At 35.1% G+C, this 23,958-nt stretch overlaps 2 protein-coding genes across 2 annotated transcripts; one reads left to right on the top strand and one right to left on the bottom strand.

Annotated features, from left to right (window-relative positions):
- Positions 1-6,520: 6,520 nt before the first annotated feature.
- LOC149822787 (uncharacterized) lies at positions 6,521-8,548 on the bottom strand. Its single transcript, XM_089980380.1, has 3 exons — positions 8,383-8,548; positions 7,382-7,680; positions 6,521-7,216 (listed from the first exon to the last, which is right to left on the bottom strand). Exons 1-3 carry the CDS (start codon positions 8,546-8,548, stop codon positions 6,521-6,523), a joined length of 1,161 nt encoding a protein of 386 aa, XP_089836506.1.
- Positions 8,549-15,876: 7,328 nt separating this feature from the next.
- Positions 15,877-16,419, top strand: LOC149822786 (putative CCR4-associated factor 1 homolog 6). The gene has a single exon (XM_089980379.1). The coding sequence runs from the start codon at positions 15,877-15,879 to the stop codon at positions 16,417-16,419; it is 543 nt and encodes a 180-aa protein (XP_089836505.1).
- The last annotated feature ends 7,539 nt before the right edge of the window (positions 16,420-23,958 follow it).

Here is a 23,958-nt window from a genome sequence, read left to right as displayed (position 1 = left end):
AAAAATTGACGCTTAGTGGAATCATCTAAACCTACTTGAGGTGCATAAACACTAATAATATTAATAATATCCGGACCTAATACTAATTTAATAAGTAAAATCCTATCACCCTTCCTACGGACCTCAACTACATTATCTATAAACTCACGACTCATAACAATCCCTACTCCATTCCTATTCCTATTTATTCTTGTATACCAAATCTTATATCCCCAAGGTTCTATCACTTTTGCTTTCTCACCTACCCATTTGGTCTCTTGTAGACATAAAATATCAATCTTTCTCCTACACATAACATCTACTAACTCTACCAACTTACCAGTTAAAGACCCTATGTTCCAAGTGGCTAACCTAATTTTTTGGTCTTGGACTAACTTCTTTACCCCCATCCGTCCAACAAAGTGAGGGAACCCTTGCCTATTTGACACCACACCCGGGCGCCGATGTGACGCATCGCTTCCGGGCGACGACCTAGCAACCCTTGCCCATTTATCACTGCCTCCGGGCCTATAGAGTACAACGCGTCGCTCAGTAGGGAACGCCCCAACAAAATTCTCATATTGGTTCATATTCATAGGGTATGACTAAGTTTTTATGTTGGCTGTCACAGGCCTACCGCAACCCTCCTCCTTTATCCGGGCTTGGGACCGGCAGTGTAAAACTAAACAGTTATACACAGGCGGAGTTTAATTTATTTTATTAATAAAATAAAATAATAAATTATAAGTTCTAATTCAATAAATTTTGAAATTACTTATGCTATAAAAGAAAAGTATGAACTTTTTTACCTTGTCTTGTGCTCTAGTGACATGGTAACCTTTCGGGAGGTCTACAGACCCAACGATTCATCAGAATTGAATGTTTAAATAGTGGATTTGATAGCCCTCAAAATATAGATAATTGTGGTGGTCTTAGATTTAATCATACGCATATGAATTGACAAAAAAATTTAATCGATATCCAAAAACGTTATTTTTTTACCTATAATTAGGCATGAACTTTGGTCATTGATAAAATGTTCAAATCAATAGCAATTTGTGCATGTAAATAGTCGATTTCGATGCCCTCGAAATGTGAAACATGAAGGTCAACTCTGATTTAATAGGTGAGCCACTGATTGGCCGAAATTTTTGTCAGAATAATAATAATATTTTTTATAGCGTCCAACTCTATGGGTCAAATCCAATTATATAGGATTCAAGATATCCTGAGTTATATCCCATATAATCTATCATTTAATTGATCTAAATGTTATGAATTATATTCAATTTAATTGGGTTTGATTTAAATATCATTAGTTAAATTCACTGGCTAATTTATATTTTTAAGCTTCTTTCTTGTAAAAAATATTATTTATTTATTAAAAATGCCCTACAGAATCATATGTATGACTTTTGAATTAAATTTAGAATCATAGATTTAATTTCAACAAAAATAGAATTTATTATATTTTTTAACTTTAATTTAACACTCAATTAAGTCTTAATTTAGATTTGAATCAAACTCAAATCTAATTATAACATTTTAGACATATTTATTAAATTTGAATTCAATTTTCAAAATTCATAATCTAAAAATATACAAATCATTTACTTTCTTGTTTAGTCTATATATTTTATATTTTTTAATTATTCTTGAAGTAATCTTCATAACTTGAGACAAAGGTTCATAATTAATTGAAATCAAGAAAATCAAGGATATCAAAAAATTAAGAATTTCAAGAAAATCAAGAATTTACAATTATAGTCATGAATACACCAATAATTCATTATTTATTCACTTTAATTATCAAGAAAAAATCTCGGGTTTTACAGTATACCTTAGAGTATAGTTTTACATAGTCTCATAGAAAACAAATGCACGACTCATTCATAGACTCAATCTATGGTTCTAAACCATGAACTTGAATTAAGATCCGGATTATATGATTCAATCCTAAATCTAAACATGTTTGGTAGAGATCTCTCATACCCTTTTCATAAAAATCTCATGTTTTACGGTTTCACACATTTGAAACAACTCCCAAAAATAACTCATGACCAAACGATGGCTACAAATGCAGGAAACACTTGATCTAAGTCCAAACTTTGATCGAGAACTAAGGTTGAAAGCCAAAACAAAAGAGATTTCAACTATGGTACTCACCTATATCAGTTTAACCTTGGTTTCTCCTTTATATGCACCACCAATATGCATCCACCATAAACAGTGACTTCCTCTTCCAAAGATAGAGGGTGTGAGAGGAAGAAGATAGAAAAAGAAATAGGAATAGGGATGAGAGAGAGAGAGAGAGAGAGAGAGAGAGAGAGCAAAATTATGGGGGGGTGTGGGAGGAGGGAGAGATAGGAGCCACTTTTATAGCTTTATGTGGGGTTTCCTAATCCCATATGGAAACTCCTTCCTAGCTTACTTACTTGCAATTGACATTACATTTCACATTAACTTATGAAATCCTAAGCTAATTACGACTCCTACATATAATAAAAAACAATTAACACATTAGCTAACTAGGACTCTTGATAGAATTAAGAAACTAACTAATTAGTTTAACCTTAGATAAAGTAGAAAGAGCAGGACAAGTAGGAGGGGCCCACATAGGGGATGTCCCACCCTATGGCTCTAATTTTCTTAAATAATTCAAACTAATTTCAAATCCAAATTAAAATCCAATCCTAATTAAATTCAAAATTAAAATTCAATTAAATCTTAAATTCAAATTCACATTCAAATCAAATCCAAATTAAATTCACATTATAATTAAAATTAAAATTGAAACTCAAATTCAAACTGAAATTAAATCTCAAATGAAATTCAACTCCAAATTAAAATTAAATTCCAAATAAAATTCAAATTCAAATAGGAATTCAACCCAAATTTTAGACATAAAATTCATCTTTATTTATTAAATTATTATTATTAATTTATAAGTATTACAATAGTAACTTTGGATATCGCATCCTCCTTTTTTTCTTGTAGAACAGTTTTGCTTTTAATATATTATATTGGTCTTCCTCTATACCTTAGAGTTTTGAGGGACTCTCATTGGTCACGTATGAAAAACAAGGTTGCAAATAGGGCATAAAGTTGGGCAGGTCGTACTTTGGTGGCACCGGGTAGGCTTGTGTAGATTCAACATGTGTTGCTCGCGATCCCTGCTTATATGCTACATTTTTTTCACTTACCAAAAAGTGTTGAGAAGAGGCTTGGAAAAACACTCAACTTTCTTTGGGAGGCGGGGGTGGTCTAGATCGGCCCGCAACTTGCTTCTTTGACCTCTATCACCAAACCCATTGATCAAGAGGGCTTGGGGATCAAGGACCTGGCCTCGCTCAAGGATGCCTTTCACATGAGATGGTTATGACACTTGTGTACAGAGAACAAACATTGGGTGCTGGTTATGAGAGCTAATAGTGCTTGGTTGGTTGGCCATGGGTGTGGATCAACAACTACAAGTGGACTATTGGTTGGTCATAAAGTATGGGAGTACTCTCATAGTTCTTTTCTAAAGTTTTACTGGTTGTAGGATTCTTAGGTAAATGGGTTCGTTGACTCTGAATCCAAGTAGACACATCTTGGGAAATGATAGGTTCTCATTTATCAGCATGAAGAAATTGTCCATAAAAAATAGCATGTGTTATAACCCTTATAATTAGAACCATAACCAAGAAAAATATAGGGTTTGGACTTTGGGTCAATTTTAAACTTAGTACAGGAAACCATATGTGGATAACATGCACCTAAAAAAATTGAGTTGTGACTGAGGTTTGGTGTAGAAACACAATTAATCGAATAGACAACAATTAAGAATGCATCAACCCAAAATTTTTGATCCAAAGATGCATCACACAATAAAGCCAAACCCTGATTCAACTACACCCTTCTATTCTAGGGTGTGAGGACAAAACAGTCCTCTTTTGATGCCACAATCATTATAAAAACCAACAAACTCACCAACCCCAGCACTGTCAAAATCTTGACTTGACCATCAATTTGCTTCTCAACAATATTTTTGAAATTTATGAAACATGAGAAGTCATCTGACTTTTTGAACAAAGAAAACAACCATGAAAATTTCAAAAAAACATCAACAGATAAAACATTTACCGTTCACAAGTTGGCACAGGTGCAGGGCCTCATAGGTTTGCATGAATGGGCTCTAATGGAGCTGGTGCGCAAAACTCAGCCTTACCAAATGGTAACTTGTGAAATTTGCTTATGGCAGACAATAAGCATAATGCAAATTTATTATCGGAAAATAAACCAGACTTATGTTTCTCAAGTTTTTCCAAGACCTTAAAACCAGAATGACCTGCAAAGTTGGATGTTTCATTTTAATAACCCCATACTGACCAAGAAATGATAATTTCTGCAAAGATTCCAAAAGTAAAAACTTACATGTTTCTCATTGCACAACGCTAATGCTCGTCCCAAGATCCTTGCACTGTTTTCTTCCTGGCCTTGCTTCACCGACTGTATAAACAACAGGGGTAATATAAAACACCTGCGCAACCAAAAGACCCAAATGGGAATTTCTCATCCAAATACATTTTGCCAAGATTGTGATCTTTCAAAAAAAATCTAACAAACACATGGGGAGAAACCAATTGCAAATCCTTTTTCCCATTTCGTAAATGCTTGTTTCCCACCAAAAGAAAAAAAAAATGGGCGTGTTTTCACATCCCATGAAAATCATGACCAAGTTCGTGTCTCGTTACCTGGTCAAGCAGGGAAGAAATACTGCTGGAAAGCTTGAGTGGCGTTCACAATCGTCAAGCTGCCAAAGTCATGGTTGCCATGGCTGAACAGGGTGTCCAGTGCCCATCTAAGGGCCTAGAAGTTGCCCTCTCTCTCATCGAACCCAACCAAGATCTTCATCTTCTTCAACACGGGTGGTGGTGGCCCTTCCTGTTTCTTCTCTTCTTTTGCTTCTGCCTCCTTCAGCTTTGCTTCTTCGCTTGACTCCATGCCTCTCTCTCTCTCGCTATGCACTCTCTGCTTGACACCATGCCTCCACCCCTGGGCAAAACTATATACAATTCTTCTCTAGTTTACTGGATGGGAATCATGCCTTGGATCGTGTTTTTTGAAATAAAAATAAGTTTTTTTAGTCATGAAATTTTGGTACATTGTGAGCCGTTGATTTTCAAAGATCTCAAAAGCCTTACACTGCCATAATCACATGATCCAAAACTTGGTTTTCACTAAAATAATGATCGTAGATCATATCTATATGGTCTGATCAAAGAAAAACCTCAAAATTTTTTAAATTTGAAGCTTTTATTAGGTGGGAATATGTGCTCTGGGAGCTACTTATCATTACTAATATATATATATATATATATATAGAGAGAGAGAGAGAGAGAGAGAAATGTGTTCCTTAGGCCTTCTTTTTCGTTAGGTCTCATTAGGACAATTCAAAACTCATAGTTTTAAGTATTTTTTCTCACCTCAAACACGGTAGATATGATATGTAGTTTTTTTAGTGGAAACCGGCTTTTGGATCCCCAAAATCTGACTTGTATACAGGTTTTTCCAGTGATCCAATATCAATGGCTATGAAGGTACCCGTTTTTATTTTACTCAGAAAAACATGCTTTTTTCATAAAAAAAGACATGATCCAAGAGTTTTTTTCCACTAAATCGAGCATGCTAAACACATCTAACGGTTTTGATTTATCATAAAACACTTAAAACCTATGGGGTAGAATGAGGCAAAACGAGATGGGCCTAATATATTCAGTTTATATATATATATATATATATATATATATATATATATATATATATATATATATATATATATATATATATATATGTGTGTGTGTGTGAAAATGAAAGAGAGAGAAAGTACTTCACTATTCTTTTGATTTTTTATTTATGACAATTATTAAAAGAAAGAAAGAAGTGGTTACACGCTTTTGTGACTTGGTAAAAACGTGATTATGTTGAGATATGTTAACATTGTGGGGGTCAGAGAGGGGGGCTGGGATTTCACCATTCTTTTCATTTTTCTTATTTATATCAATTTTTAAGAGAGAGGAAGAGGTTGTTACACCTTTTTGTGATTGTTGGTAAACTGTTGGTAAAATTCACAATATGACATGTAAATAACAAAAAAAAAATTGTAAACTTCATGAAGACGGGCAAACAAATTTTTAATGACACTATTATAACACAAGGTGAGAGTATCGTTTAAGAAAAAGTTCAAAGCCTATAATTTTTAGCACCTAGTGCCCCTTATTCTGCATTTATAATATTTAGGATGAGGATATAGGAGATAATCTCAGGTCCATGAATTAGCCTTGTAAATGAGTATTGTAGCATATTAATTGGTTAATGAATCGACATATTATGGTTAAACTGATAAAAATGAAGGAATAATTAAAATATATATGGTCCATATCATTAAACAATCACTTCTAATTAACAAGCTCACTTGTAATAATACTATAGGAGAAACTACAGAGCTAAAATAAATCATGTGAAATTCAAATAGTAGTAAACAAAGCAACAAAATGTTTTAAGGATTTCCCCGGCTGAAACGACGATAGATGCAACTTAGATAGTGACAAGAATTGTCATCCGAAGACAACTCCAGTCCAGACAGATGGCTTGACTCAGCATTCTCAGAAGCTTCCAGCTTTGGCATGATTGTTGCAGGGTCAGCCATCTCAGTCGAACTACTATAATGGTTTGGTTCAGGAAAACCACTCACGATGCAACTATTGTGCTCATCATTTGTTGGTGCAAAGCGATCAACCTCCACATTTGACAGCACTGAGCCTTGTTGAATGTGTGGTGCTGGTGGGCTTGGTTGGGTGTTTGTTGAAGGTGTGTCAACATTCCATGAACCGCTAGTTGTTGCCTCCATGGGTGGCCCAAGCATTCTCAAATGTTGACTAGGCAAACACGGAGGCCCCCAAGTATGTTCGGTGCTCATGAAAGCGAGTGGTTGATTATTAGCTTTAGGAGAAAAATTGGGCATGATTCCCTCCATAGAAGGAGCTTGAACACCACCAAGGTTACCAATATCAGGCTTAAGTGCTTCTTTCCGTTCCTTCGTTGGTGTCTGACTTGCATCCCCTGTCTTCAAATTTTTGGTGTCCCCAACCTTCCTTCGGCAACCCCTCTTGTTATCCTCTTTAGTAATAATAACTTCAGCTTTACCTCTTTCACATTCTTTCTCATACACTCTGCAGAGAACCCAATCATCCAACTGCAACAACAATTGGTTATTAGTTATTAAAAAAGAGTAATGCTACGGCTACTCCCTGATAATAGAAGTCATGGTTGTATTAATTTTGAGAATCTAAAGCTACATTAGGTACTTTGGGAGCACCCTATCATAGAACACACGAGGAGAGAGAGAGAGAGAGATCACCCTCATATCACCAGCCTTCCTTTTAAGGGATGTACTGGTGTTGGTTTCAGAATCATCGATGGTCCGAAACTCGTGCATGATCCAGTTAGTCTTGGTGTCGTCGGGAGCCTTCCCTTGGTAGTATACAAGCGTCTTTCTTGTTCCAATCTTTCGGTCGTTCTCATCAAGTATGTACTTATCGCCACTGGTGGCTTTCCAGTAGCCATCCCCAGCAGACCGACATGGCCTGTTCCCGTTCTTATACTTTCTTGATCTTGGGGTGAAGAAGTACCACCGTTCCTTCCCATACACTGCCTTCTCTGTATTCATTATCATCATAAAGTCGCATAAAAAATCTTTTCACAAAACTGAACAAAATAAAAAAAACATATATGTATATTGAGAAAGAGAGAGAGACCGGTATCCTTAATCAAAACTCCATAACTTCAATAGTAATACTAATCTACAAATTTGCAGAAAGGCACAAGGATCGTGTTTTTATTATTCTTCTTTTGTACTACTGAAGTTTAAGAATTTTGCAGCACTATACAAGACTTGAAGATGAATCTTCTTTTTCCAAGAAAATGCCTAGATGTATAAAAGAACAAAAATACAAAAAAAAATGTGTAAAATTATTCATCCCCTACTTATCCCAATACAGCATAAGGAGGGCTGAATCAGCCCCAACATCAAATTGAAAAAAGGTCTATTCCTATTACAATTTTTGTTAGAGAGAGAGAGAGAGAGAGAATAATAAAGGCAAATCGTCCACTATTGGGTCGGGTGCACATTAAGGCAAAAAAACAGCCTTTAGCCACATCTAAAGTCTGTATTTTCGCCCAGAGCACAGCAGTCAAAGACTACAACTAAAATGATCAGATAGACGTTGAACACACGTCCAATGTTTTTCCATCCACTGTTACAGGTTTTTGTGTGTGTCTATATGCTTAACTATGAAAATCAAAATTATTGTACGCTGACTTTGGTTGGATATGCAATAGAGAGAGACAGAGAGAGAGAACCTATGAGTTGAGGTGGCGCCATGGAGTAGACGTCGACACTGGCGATCAAGTCTTTGAACTCATACGAGTCATCATTAGCAGCCTTCTTCCTTTCATGGAGGAAGTACCCCACCAACTCTTGTTCAGTGGGGACAAACCTGAACCCTACCCTTGGTTCTTTGGCCATCTCCTTGTTCTTCTCTATCTCTTCTCTTCAGCCAAACTCTCCAAAAAATTCCCGAGAAAATATTGAACTTCTTTGAGGCAGCCAGAAAAAAAATATCATATTTATAGAGAGAGAGTGAAGATCTTCTTGGAAGTCTTATTAGTTAGGAATTCCTATTAGTTACGACTCTAATGGAAGCAGGTCAGGATGGAAATGAGCAAAAGCCTCGTGCTAAAATCGTGACCATCCCCCATATTCTATGGATGAATGTCACGTGGCATTAAACGGATCTGGCATTAAACGGAGCTGCTTTTCCGTCTATTTTGAATGAAAAAATATTAAAAAAATAAAATGTACAAGTCTTTTTCCCTTTCCCTCTGTTCGAACTCTCTTTGAATCCTTTACAATGTATGGGTCTTCTTCTTTTCATTTCTGCAAACCCTCTTTCAACCAGCAACATCCCTCCGTCCAAGGTAAAAGAGGGAGGTGGGTCGGTGAAAACAGAGTTTGCAGAGACGGAGAGAATAATTGTATATAGTTTTGCCCTGGGGTGAACGCATAGCGAAAAACAGATAGTGCATTGCAAAAAACAGAGAGTGCATAGCGAGATAGAGAGGCATGGAATCAAGCGAAGAAGCAAAGCTGAAGGGGGCTGAAGCAAAAGAAGAGAAGAAACAGGAAGGGCTACCACCACCCGTGTTGAAGAAGATGAAGATCTTGGTTGGGTTCGATGAGAACAGGGGCAGCTTCTATGCCCTTAGATGGGCACTGGACATCCTGTTCAGCCATGGCAACCATGACTTTGGCAGGTTGATGATTATGAATGTCACTCAAGCTTTCCAGCAGTATTTCTTCCCTGCTGGACCAGGTAACGAGACCTGAACTTGGTCATGATTTTCATGGGATGCCAAACACGCCCATTCTTTTTTTTCTTTTGGTGGGAAACAGACATATACTAAATGGGAAAAAGGATTTGCAATTGGTTTCTCCCCATGTGTTTGTTAGATTTTTTTTGAAAGATCATAATCTTGGCAAAATGTATTTGGATGAGGAATTCCCATTTGGGGCTTTTGGTTGTGCAGGTGTTTATATTACCCCTGCTGTTATTCAGTCGGTGAAGCAAGGCCGGGAAGAAAACAGTGCAATGCTCTTGGGACGAGCATTAGCGTTGTGCAATGAGAAACATGTAAGTTTTTACTTTTAGAATCTTTGCAGAAATTATCATTTCCTGGTCAGGATGGGGTTATTAAAATGAAACATCCAACTTTGCAGCTTTGTCCTTTTTTCTATAATCTAGAATTGGCACACCTAATTTAGTTAATTCTTACAGTGTTGTCACGTGTATTGTTTGGAAGAATTCTTGCTGCCAGATAGCTGATTTAAATGGTAAAAAGATGGAAGCCATGTCCTTTTTGTATGAAATATCAACATCTTAGTTTATGTATGAAAGTCTGTGCTTGGGGTGCAAACGGGTCGGATATGGGCTAGATCATTCAAGACCCACTCTGATTTTGAGTTGCATGACAGATTTTTATCAGAGTTGGATGTGAATGATATATGATGAGGTAGGGTTGAATCAAGATCTGGAATATATATGGTTATACTGAATCCAGTAAAAACATGATTGGATTTTGTTCGAATCAGAAAATAGATCCAACATAAAATACTGATGTAAATCCCATCCGAGCACAAAATTAATCTAATTAAGCATATCCAAGTCCGATCTAAAAGAACATTGAGATATTATCTTAAAGATCCATATCTGAAAATAATATATCATATTTGAATTGAATTACAAATGCAATCTGTTTGCACCCTTAGTCAGTTATGTTTTTGCAATTGGGGCACTACCTTTTGTTCATCATGTCTCTTGAAAGTATGATATATAGCTCTTGATTTCTTAATTATCCATTAATTTTTGCAATGTGTGCAAGTCTAATGGATACTAGCTAGTTTTTCAATTGAGATTGATCATCACTATTTACAAGTTCACACTACAGAATATGATTACTTAAAAGCTAAATAAGTTACAGTTACTCTTTGGTCTGTGGAAACCATCCCAATCGGCTTTTACATCAATTATTTGTGGTATCTACTTTTGTAAACACGAAACGGAAAGCATGGTGATAGCTAAGTCAGGATGCATGCTTCAATGCTGTTGTCTGGTTGTATGTAGACATATTGAAAATTTAAACCTTTTGCCTTTCATATCTCAGTTCATATACCCTTATGCACACCAATATTCTAGTTGTAAAGAAATGGTTTTTGCAGAGAAATAGTGCTTGTTAGCCAAGACAAAGAAAATGTACAAACAAAACTAGAATTTTAGATGAGGACATTGAACAAAAATAAATAAAGAATTAATACAACAAAAACAAAATATATAGATTGTAATTTTAGTGATGAAGCTGGTGAAAAGAAAAAATGACATAAAAGCTATGTCACATAGGTGCGGGTGCAGCGATGTGGCACTTTAAAAAAACTTGGGTGTGGGTGTGTTGGCTTTGAGGTATTCGAGCAAAAGTATAAATGTTCTAACATGGGTGACTTTCTGGAATTTCAGTGTTCATTAGAAAATTTGGTGATGATGATGTCCACTAAAGTTTGCACAATAGCCAGTATCATTAAGGCGATGTTTGGTGACTTTTGGACGGAAGCAGATCAGGTCATGTTGGAAATGAGCATAAGGCTCATGCTAAAATGGTGACCATCCCTTACACTTTTCGTATGCATGCCACATAGCATTTAACGAAACTGCTTTTCTGTCTATTTTAAGTGAAAAATTATTAAAAAAATAATATGTACGAGTATTCTACCCTTCCCCTCTATTCAAACTCTCTTTGAATCCTTTACAATGCATGGGTCTTCTTCTTTCCCTTTCTGTAAACCCTCTTTGAACCAGCAACATCCCTCCGTCCACGGTAAAAGAGGGTGGTGGGTCGGTGAAAAGAGAGTTTACAGAGAGGGAGAGAAGAATCATATATAGTTTTGCCCCATGAGAGATGGAATGTATCATGCCAAATCAATCAACCAGAGCTTGTCAAGCAACTTAAGGTATGCTTATCAATTAAAATATTTCTTATTACGTCTTCTTTGTTTTCAATATTAATTTTGGCCTTTTTATTTGGGGACTGCAAGTATTCAAGTGATGATTGTTGCATGTACTCTTAGGAAGAGTTAAGAGCAGAAAAGTACAAAGTTGCATGATTGCCTCATTATGAATTTTTTTAACACCTTATAACACATATATGTATGATTGATTCACTATACAATTTTTATGACACCCTTATAACATATATACGCATGATTGAATCACTATGAAAGTTTTTTTAGAACCTTACAACACATATATGCATGATTTAATCACTAAAAAAGTTTTTTGACAACCTTATAACACATACAAGTATGCTTTCATCACTATGACAACCTTATAACACATATGAGCTTGATATTAGCATACATGAAAGTTTTTTAATGCCTTATAACACATATATGCATGATTGAATCACTATAAAAAATTTTTACTACCTTAGAACATGATACATATGATTGAATCACATATAAAGTTTTTTGACTGCCTTAGAAGACATATGAGCATGATTGAATTACTATGAAAGTTTTTTTACTGCCTTATAACACATATGAGCATGATATTAACATATATGAAAGTTTTTTTACTGCCTTATAACACATATATGCATGATTGAATCAATATGAAAGTTGTTTGACAACCTTAGAACATATATATGCATGATTGAATCACTATGAAAGTTTTTTGACAACCTTAGAACACATACAAGCATGCTTTCATCACTATGAAATTGTTTTACTGCCTTAGAACACTGATATGCATTATTGAATTACTATAAATTTTTTTTTAGAACACATTTATCCATGATTGAATCAATATGCAAGTTTTTTTACTGCTTTAGAACACATATGAGCATGATTGAATCACTATGAAAGTTTTTTGACAACATTAGAATACATATAAGCATGATTTCATCATTATGAAAGTTTTTTTACTATCTTGTAACACATATATGCATGATTGTGATACATAATACATTTATTTGATAGCCTTATAAACCATATATGCATACGTGAATCACTGTGACATTCTTTGGCAACCTTAGAACACATATATGCATGATTGAATCACTATAATTTTTTTTCTAGTCTTAGAACATATATTTGAATTCTATTAATGTCCTTCAGTTTATTGTTAGTCTATATGTCATTCAACCATTTACTTTGTTGTATTAGATTAGGTGCATTGCGTATAATTTATTTCATTATATTTTACTTATAAATACTAACATTTTGGTTCTCTTGTAGGATGCTGGAGATGATCAGCATAGAGGAGTTGATGGAGGCATGGAGGTTGATGCCCAAAATCTTGGTGAGGATTAGATTTGTTTGTTTAATTTATTTGACGTACTTGTAACTAATTATAACATGGCAATCACTGTATTTGGTTGTTAAAGTTTGCTTAACTGAGAACTTGTGTTAAATTTGTTTCACCTGTATATGTATTTTTTATGTGTATTTTTTTTTTATATGTATAACGAGAAATTTTTCTCGAGTTTCAAAATATTTCAAATTTTTTTAAATTTTTATTAAAAAATAACGATGGATAATATCCACCGCTAATCCATCGCCAATTTAATGTGAGATAACCCATAATCCTTTTTCTATGAGCCAGTTATCTTAATTTGGTTTATGTATAAACTGATAGACTTTATTGATTAAATATACAATATCAGGTATGATAAAAGTGATATATTGTATGCTCACATATTGAGTGGTATTTTCTAATATATAATGTTCCTCCATTCTTGGACAAAATCACCTTTGGTGTTGTTAGAGTGTTAACTGATTTACAATTTATCATCTCTATTTTGAGCAAGAGGTCTATACATATTTTCTCTGACAGAGCACAATTCTTGAGGATTCATAAGCAATTTTTATTATAAGAAAGTAGTGCAAAGAGCCTAAATCTTTGATAGAAAATTTGCATTCAAAATCTTGTATAATCTGCTTAATATTTTTACATGAGTTTTTTATAATAATAATATCATCAACATAAAATAGGACAAATGTGTGTATACAATTTTTATGGCAGATAAATAAGGATGGATCAACTTTTGATTCAGTAAAACTTAATATTTTAAAATAAATACGTAGTCTTTCAAACCACATCCTAGAAGCTTATTTAAATCATAAAGAGCACTGTTAAGTTTGCACACAAAGTTTGGATGACTCTTATTTTTAAATTTAAGATGTTTATTCATATTCAAATCCTCTTACAATGTTATTTATGTTCAACTAATGGATCAACCATCCTAAATTGACTGCAATTGAGAGAACCATTCAAGTTGATATAGGTTTAATAACCGGGCTAAATGCTTCAAAGTAATCAACTCCCTCTTGTTGATTGTACCCTTTGCTAATAAGATGAGTTTTATATTTGGCTATGGTTATATTGTGATGCCTTTTAATCTTATAAATGTATTTACACCTAACTAGATTTATAGCATTTTTTGAAAAGACAAAGGCTTAGGTTTGGTTTTGACATAGGGCCTTGACTTAGGTTCAGTAAAAGCCTATTTGAACGAGTATGATTCTTGCTCTTCTTGGCTCACCTCACTCAAGAGAGCAATATATAGGATATTTTGTTTCAGAAAATAACCTTGGTTTGATAGTTCCATCTTAGTATGGAACTTGGTGGGAGAGATCGAACTATAAGATTTAATTATTTTGCTTGTTCTCGTGAAATTTGATTATTAAACAACCCCGGTATGTTTTATGAAATTTTATATTAAACTTGGATCAAATTTTATATTAAACTTGGATCCAACCAGAATAAGTTTGCAAATTTTTAATATTAATAACCCTAAAAATATTATTTTTGACTTGGGCCAAGTTTTTATAATCTTTATCAGAGTATGGTTTTTCTAATTAAAAATCTGACTATATCTCAATTCATATATGATATTGATGCCTTCTAACTAAGCCCAATCTAAGTCCGAACTCTGAACCCATCTATTTTGGCAGACGTCCAACCAGTTGACACTCCTAAATTGAAAACAATGGACAGTGGCGTGATCTGCTCAAGTTTTACTGCTAACTGAAAACTAACATCATCAACCCCTCCTGCTAGCTAAAATTCTAAAAGGTGCACAAAAACAAAAGGTTCTTAGAGGCAAATCTGTTGCTCATGCCTAATGTTATCCCTATCTTCATAACCCTTATTGGGATTTTATTGACGCAAGTTGTTTTGATCAAATCAGACTCCACATACATTTCTTTAGCAAAAATAGTATTTAAATTGCTGAAATATTTCAATCTGTTTGCAAGATTTTTGGTGATGCAAAAATAAACTGCTGACAAAATACAAAATTGTGTGATTAATAAAACACAGGATTTTGTTCAAAAAACTATACAATCAAAGGACAATCTCATTAAATTAACCATGCTGAATCCATCTATAGGGTGAGATTTTATCAAAACAACTTGAATAAGTAGATGATATAGGGATGTGGAACCCAAATTTTAGAGGAGGCATCAAAGATTCAAGACCAACATTAATGGTTGTATTACCATATGATAGAACAAAAAAACACGATTGCAGATCGGGTCATACCGAATCCCCACCCAACATCTCAGCCGAACCGTTTCCACTGTTCCCCATGTGAGATGTGCGGTGGGGATTGACTTGTAAACTCCAAATCACAAAATTTTGTTGTTGTCAAAAATCACCACCAACCATGGCACTTCATCACCACCGTTCATTTTGTGTAATCTATGGGTTCACCAAAACCTGATGATGTAATGGTTACAAATAGATCAAGGCTACGACATCACAGATTTCAAAGCACAAAAGATTCGTGCTTAGTTATATCACCTGATCTGACCTCGTTATATAGGGTACTCCCTTCGAACTCCATACTTCAAAGACTCAACGTGTGTGTAACAGTATAATCTCTCTCTCTCTCTGAAAGTGTAACAGTATAATCAAGAAGCCAACTACTTAACATCATCACCACGCAAAACGAACCTATATATCCATAGAGGTAGATAGAGAGAGACATCCCTTCCTTGCCTTCTTGCTCTCTTCTTTCATTTTCTTGGCATTTCACTTTTCACGAGAGAGAGAGAGAGAGAGAGAGAGAGGAGGGGGGGGGGGGGGGGGGTAATCCCTTCCCTGCCGTCTTGACCGATTCCTTCTTTCATCTTCTTGGCATTTCACTTTTTCACGAGAGAGAGAGAGAGAGAGACCTGCTGGGTAATTCCTTCCGTCTTCTTGCGCTCTACCTTCTTTCGATTTCTTGGCATTTACTTACGCCATGGAACATGACACAGCCGTGCAAGTAAGGGTTGACAACGTCCACATAGTGATGGAGTACGTCCGAGACCACATAATCCACAACTACTCCTACGTCACCGTGCATCCCATCTATGTCAAAGCCAGCTGCGACCTCTTACTACTGCCCGGGGGCGAAAACATAACGGACGCCATCTACGCCCACTTCGCCGAAAACATCAGCACCGGCCGACTCCGCCTCTTGGAGATCGGCCTCACCTTCTTCGACGAGCACGGCAACCTCCCCACCCACCCCCGCACTAGCAAGGAGTTCGTCTTGGCATTCCACGTCAAGGTCGCCAACTCCCCAAATGAGATCAGCGCTGACTTCCGGCAGTATCTGACGGAGTATGGCATCGACGTCGACGTTAACCTGCAGAACGGCATCGACCTGAATGTCCTCGGCTCCGAGTTCAGGTGCTCGGGCTTGTTCTTGAATGACGGCATCACGTGGGTGGTGTTAGGGGTGTTCTACAAATTATGCTTCCTCCTGAAGGTCGTCTGGGGGCACGTGTGTAAAATGTAGCAAGAGTTCCTTAGGTGGGTTAGAATCTTCTTCCCAAGGTTGTACGACGTCAGGCATCTGATGATCGCCTGCGATTTCTCGGGGACAATGGATGATGTCGCAGGGTTCTTTATGGTCTTCTACGGGTTCTCGGAGCCTTGGATGAAAGTGCAGGTGATGGCCACTTTCAACGTGGGTTGGAGCGGCAGCCTTATAACGATGCGGACGTTCATGGCGTTGAAGTACCGATACTTTCCCAACGGCATTCCGCAGAATCTTGTCAATGTCATCCACGCAGCAAATTGGGTCTGAAAAGAGAGAGAGAGAGAGAGTTTTCTTGAATGGTTTTTAGTTTCTTGCTGGTGTTGGTGGTTCAAGATTCGTGGTGGTGGTGCAAGATTGCTGATGTTGGTCGATCGTTGCTGGGTTTGTTATCGTCTTTTCTTTTTTCTTGGTGTGGTTGTGTTTTGTTGTTCTCCGTCAAGCTTCCATGCATTTGTTTCATTTGGTTTCTTTTTTCTTGGTGGTGGTATGTTCTTTTTTCTAATGAAAGCTAGCCAACAGACTAAATGCTTCTTGTAATAACCCGGACAATATGCATAAGATAAGAGCCAAATTTCCAACTTGCTCAGACTAAATCAATAGTAAGATAAAAGAAAAAAAAGAAAGAAAAAAGTCAGACCAAAGGCTGGGGTTATCATATAAACGTCAAGATCGCATTGTTCTTTGCCTTTTGGGGTTCCAATGTTGTCAGCTTAAGTTGATTGCTGGTGGATGGTGTTGAAAATGGTTCAGACCTAGGTGGGACCGAACCTGAATCTGATCCACTTGTCATTGGATCCACTTGGTTGACTAGGCTGGACTGTTATGGGAATTTTAGGCTCAGGTTGTGATTCAATGATAGGAGTCTCGAGAGGAGTTAGCCTATTAGGCATGCAACAATTAGGAGACCCTTGGACATTTGATTAGATAGGTTGGTGGATAGTTTAGTATTCTAATTATGCATGACAATTCAATGGTAACCTATGAGATTAAGCAAAAGAATTGGAACTAAAGGTAAACCCTGTGTTGGACTTTTAGGAGGATTGACTTTCTGATTTTGACTCCAAATTTACAGTTCTTGAGATGTGAGAAGCTCTTTTTTTCTAATATTGAAAAATTTATCTTCATCAAAGACAACATACCCTGTGACAAAGGTTTTTATAGTTATTGAGAAATAACAAAGGCAATCTTTATACTCCCAAGAAATCATAGGGCTTAGACTTAGGAAAAAGTTTGGAATTAGCATATGAGACCAAATATGAATAACATGTGCACCCAAAAAAATTCAAATGTTCATACCCATAGACATGCTTGAGAATGAGCTTGTATGAGGAGTTTTGATTAAGATTAGATATAGAAAGCTTGTTGATATGATAAGTTGCAATTCTAAAGGCATTGACCCAAAATATGTTGTCCAAGAATGCACTGAACAACAATGTCAAGCCTATTTCAACAAATGATGATATTTTTTTCTACTACACCATTGTGTTCATGAGTTTATTGAAAGGGCAACCATTATTTGATGCTACAACAAGATAAACATTATTATAAAATTATCATTAATTCTTGTCAGTAGTATCATAAAATTCATCAAGTTGCCCTCTAATTTGGTTTTGAGATGAATATGGTTGATGAATGCATATACCATAAGTTCAATGAGAGTAAACTTATTTTTTTAATTTTGTATGTGGATGAGATATTGCTTACCAGTAATGATATAGGCATACTGCACGAAACCAAGAGATTTCTAACAAAGAAATTTGAAATGAAAGATCTCGAGAATGCCTTTTTTATATTAGGGATCCAAATACATCGAGATCATTCTCGGGGTATTCTTGGATTATCACAAAAGTGCTATATTGAAAGGATTCTAGAAAGATATGGCATGAAGGATTGCAAACCAGGAGATACACTTGTTACTAAAAGAGAAAAATTTAGTCTTGCTCAATGCCCCAAACACCAGTCTGAAATTAAGGTTGTGGAACAGATTCTTTATGCATTTGTTGTGGGGAGTCTTATATATTCTCATGTATATACACATCTTGATTTAGCACACATTGTTGGGATGTTAGTCAGATATCTTAGTAACCTAGGTATGGATCATTGAAAAGCAACCAAACGGGTTATACAGTATTTGCAGAGAACAAAATGTTACATGCTCACATACAGGAAGTTAGATCAGTTGGAGATCATTGGGTATTCTGATTCTGACTTTGCGGGATGCCAAGACAAATATAACCAGTTAAAGATCATTGGGTATTCTGATTCTAACTTTGCCGGGGGGGGGAGGGGGCAAAACATAAATATTTTGTAATGTGAAATCATCACAGGCAGTTTGAGGCCTTTCATCACAACTACTCATTGTGAAAAACAGTGGGACATGATTTCAACCTACAACATACCCCCTAATGCTTGTTTAAAACAATGTTAAGCTGATGTATCATTGTGTTAATTGGCTGCCATGGTTTTATTTTTCTATTTGCTCAAAGGGGATTGTTTACATTGGGATCTGGTAGCCTTAAGAAGTTTGGGTTCTTAATTTCCTAATCTGCCCTATTCATGTTTGTTACTAGTTGAGCTCACATCGAATATTCACTATGTTAATATTTTTGCTTAGATAAAAATCTCAGTTCACATTTTTCTTGCACGTTTCTCTGCTCTCAGGCATGTTGTAAAATTCATATTTTAGTTGAGATAATGAAATCTAATGTTTTAGAGAACATTGATTGTGGTTAATTGTAATCTTATATATAAACAACACAAAGGAGTTAGCACCTCATTGATTAGGACATATATATATATATATATATATATATATATTTGTCAGCATACCTAATTTAAATTTTCTAGGTTGTCACTTCGTTTTCCTAGATTAGCTCATTTCCCATAGTATCATAGGATTTTGTGCTTGGATGTTCTTTAGTGTCACACCCGACACGTAGTTTGCATCAATATATATATATATATATATATATATATATATATATATATATATATATATATATATATATATATATATATATATTGTCATAATTGTTTACCCATTTCTTCAGCTCGGTTCTTGTTTTTTGTCATTTCATTCACGAACTTGGTTCTAGTGAGCTAATATCACTTGCGCTTGTGATCAGGTAGCCCCCCTAGTGCCTAATTCAGTTTGAAGCATCACCATGTATAAGGCCTTTGTTAGCATTTATTAAGTTTATTTAGAGCACATATCTAGTTGCGTACATTGGTGGTGGGTCATCTGTCCATGACCCATGTCTCATAGGCCTCTCTGAATCACTACAAATCAAAAATCACTGAATTCTGATATACGGTTGTAAAGTAATTTCTTTGAGATAAAAATAAAGAACTCAATCATTTTTAATAATTTCAATATGTGTTGTGTGTCACTCAAGATCATAGAACAATAAAATTTAAATTGAAATAAACTATTAAGTATAATATATAAAAATATTATTTTAACTATTATATATATATATTCCAATATAAATAACAAGAATCATTGTTTTTACACGAGTCTGCTCATGGTTGGATGGTCTTGTCAAGCTCTGATGGGCTATAAATGAAGATTAGAAGAACCACTAACTGAATCCACTGGCAAATGAGCCGAGCCTAAACATGCCTTGTTTAATTCATTTGGCTCATTTACCATTCTTAATAATACTGAAAAACTCATTGAATTTGATACATTTTTAGTATGATATCTCATTTGAATCCTTTTTAGTTCAAGTTGAAATAATTGATTGGTATAAAAATATTTTTTATATTTAAAAATTGAAATTAATTAGAATAGTTAATAAACTTATTATTTTAAGCATGTAATCTTCTTATTAAACAATTAATTCTATTAATTTACATATGTTTTAGTACCTTTAACTAGTGGAATTCATGAGGTCTTCAGTTTCGATAACCCCCCTCAAGGTTTCCCTTGAGGGGTAGGGCCCACTAAATGACCTGATTCTCAGCAAGGGTTCCTCGTCATAAAAATGGGGTCTATAATACCAATCATATCAAAACCCAAGCTAAAAACCAACCCATTTACTGATATGGGGCCTACTTTTTTTAGGGATTCCCACACCCGAACCCAACCCAAATCAAGATGGGTCTATTAAAAACCCCAATTGATTGTACAAGACTATGAATGTACCCAAACTGGTTAACCCATATGAGTCCACAACTTCTAAATGGACCTGAATCCCAATTAGATTGGGTGGGATTTGGGTCTTAATTTTAGATCGAATTCATAATCGAAAACACAAATATTTTGTAATGTGAAATCATCACAGGCAGTTAGTGGCCTTTCATCACAACTCAATGTGGAAAACAATGGGACATGATTTCAACCTACAACATACCCCCCTAATGCTTGTTTAAAATAGTGTTAAGCTGTTGTATCATTGTGTTAATTGACTGTCATGGTTTTATTTTTTTGTTTGCTCAAACAGGATTGTTTACATTCGGATCTGGTAGCCTTGAGAAGTTTGAGTTCTTAGTTTGTTGAGCTGCCCTATTCATGTTTGTTATTAGTTGTTTTCACATCGAATATTTACTATGTTAAAAATTTTGCTGGCATAAAAATCTGACTTCACATTTTTCTTGAATGTTTTCTATGCTCTCAGGCATGTTGTAAAATTCATATTTTACTTGAGATAATGAAATCTAATGTTTTAGAAAATAGTGATTGTGGTTGATTGTAATCTTATCTAAACAACATAAAGGAGTTAGCACATCATTGATTAGGATATATATATATATATATATATATATATATATATATATATATATATATATATATATATATATATATATATATATGATAGTTGTTTACCCATTTCTCGAGTTGGGTTTTTTTTTTTGGTCATTTCATTCCCCAACTTGGCTCTAGTGAGCTAATATCGCTCGCGCTTGCACTCATGTAGGCCCCATAATGCTTAGTTCAGTTTGAAGCATCACCATTTATAAGGCCTTTGTTGGAATTTGTTAAGTTTATTTAGAGCAAATAGATAGTTGCGTACATTGGTGGTAGGCCACGTGTCCATGACCCATGTCTCATAGGCCACTCCGAATCACTACACATCAAAAATCACTGAATTCTGATATACGGTTGCAAAGTGGTTTCTTTGAGGTAAAAATAAAGAACTCAATCATTTTAATAATTTCAATATGTGTTGTGTATCACTAAAGATCATAGAACAATAAAAATTGAATTGAAATAAATTTTTAAGTATAATATATAAAAATATTATTTTGACCATATATATATATATATATATATTCCATTATAAATAACATGAATCATTGTTTTTACACGAGCCTGCTCATGGTTGGATGGTCTTGTCAAGCTCTGACAGGCTATAAATGAAGATTAGAAGAGCCACTAATTGAATCCACTGGCAAATGAGCCGAGACTGAACATGCCTTGTTTAATTCATTTGGCTCATTTACCATTCTTAATAATACTGAAAAACTCATTGAATTTGATACATTTTTAGTATGATATCTCATTTGAATCTTTTTTATTTCAAGTTGAAATAATTAATTTGTACAAAAATATTTTTTATATTTAAAATTTGAAATTAATTAGAATAGTTACTAAACTTATTATTTTAAGCATGTAAACTTCTTAATAAACAATTAATTCTATCAATTTACATATGTTTAGTACCTTTAACTAGTGGGCTTCATGAGTGCTTCATTTTCGATTACCCCCCCTCAAGGTCTCCCTTGAGGGGTGGGGCCCACTAAACGACCTGGTTCTCAACAAGGGTTCCTCCTCATAAAAATGGGGTCTATAATACCAACCATATCAAAACCTGAGCTAAAAGCCGAACCCATTTACTTATATGGGGCATACTTTTTTTTATCGATACCCAGACCCAAACCTAACTCAACCCAAATCAAAATGGGTCTATTAAAAAACCCGATTGATTGTACCTGACTCAGAATGTACCCGAACCGGTTAACCCTTATGAGTCCACAACTTCTAAATGGACCTGAATCCCAATTAGATTGGGTGAGATTTGGGTCTTAATTTTAGATCAACCAGTTACAACTCTAATAATGATTCTCAACTTAATGGAAATGTATCTGACAACTTTTAACCAGCAGTGGACACGTCATAAAAATATTAAAATGCTATTACAAATTTTAATTTGATTGCCCATCTATAAGATGAACATCTTTAAATTTTGTTAAGACCAATCTGTGAGGTAAATTATCCAACCATGGTGTTTGAGTTGCCGTTCATCACATGGATAGATGAATGGCTTTCAATGCACCTGTGATGGAACAGTAATATCCCTCAAAAGGTACACCTTTGACATGATCCTATCACTTCATGTTGACCATAAACCTTTGTAACCATACTGTACATAACCAAATTACTATTGTATATAAACAAATTACAGCCTCTATCTCAGCTTATTGAAGTGTGTGTGGGCCCTACTCTCGTATACCTCGGGTGAGATTCATGGTTTCCAAGTGAGATGTGGGCTAAGTATTCAGTATTATCGACTATATCATATGAATTTCACCATAAGAACTGTGGGTCCAAATAACATCCTCATTCCCCACATAGTTTCTATACATGGTAGGGTAGCAAGCAAATCAGATCTGACTGCATATTCTATCGGAATCCAACATTTTTTTCTCCATATATATAGTTAATTAAGATCCAAACCTATAATCAAATCTGTTAATTGAATTACTTTTGGATATGGGTCAGATTCAAATCAGCATTTTAAATCAGACCTGAAATTGATTCGATTTAAAGTCTGACCCCATTGAATTTTATATTTATAATTAGCTTGTTTTTGTCCATTAATTTCTGGATCTTTATTACGACATGCATTTTGGATTCAGATTCAATCTTACTTCTTAAGACCTAATTCAAATTCAGATTTACTACATATATTTCAAAACAAATTCGGATCTGGCAAGATCTGATATGATTCCAAACAGTTCACCACTAAATACAAGTCGTCAGCGTTTTGATGAAGATCCTTACACAATGAATGGTGGTGATGAAAGGCCACTAACGGCCTGTGATAAATTCACATCACAAAATATTTGTGCTTTGGCATGTCACCTAATCCTTTCATACTTTTACCTGGTTTGGCAATGTGTGCCTACGTCCTAGGTAGATAGAGACCTTTCCTTACAGTTTTTATAACTACTTAGGAGTTTACATTTTGGTTTATCTTTGCAGGATTCCTCTTTATTTGGGATCCTTCTTTATCTCCAAAAGTTCCCCTTTGATCCTTATCTGCTCTTTGGATGGGACCACGACTTGGGAAGGCCAACGTAGGTAAGACACCTGCGTTGCTGGATCTGGGTTGCCTTGCTGCATGCATTAGACTGTTTGGATAGGGTCCAAGAAACGGTTACTGATAATCTCTCTCTCTCTCTCTCTCTCAGGATAAACAAAAAAGTCTTAAAATGTAAAAGTATAAAATACAGAGGATAAAAAAAGCTTGGGCATAAAATAGACAGACCATCATAGTTGATAAGGAAGAT

The sequence above is a fragment of the Nuphar pumila genome, chromosome 11, assembly GCF_984573655.1.
Source record: "Nuphar pumila chromosome 11, dmNupPumi1.hap1.1, whole genome shotgun sequence".
NCBI classification, from domain to species: Eukaryota; Viridiplantae; Streptophyta; class Magnoliopsida; order Nymphaeales; family Nymphaeaceae; genus Nuphar; species Nuphar pumila.
This window is presented reverse-complemented; position numbering and strand designations above follow the sequence as displayed.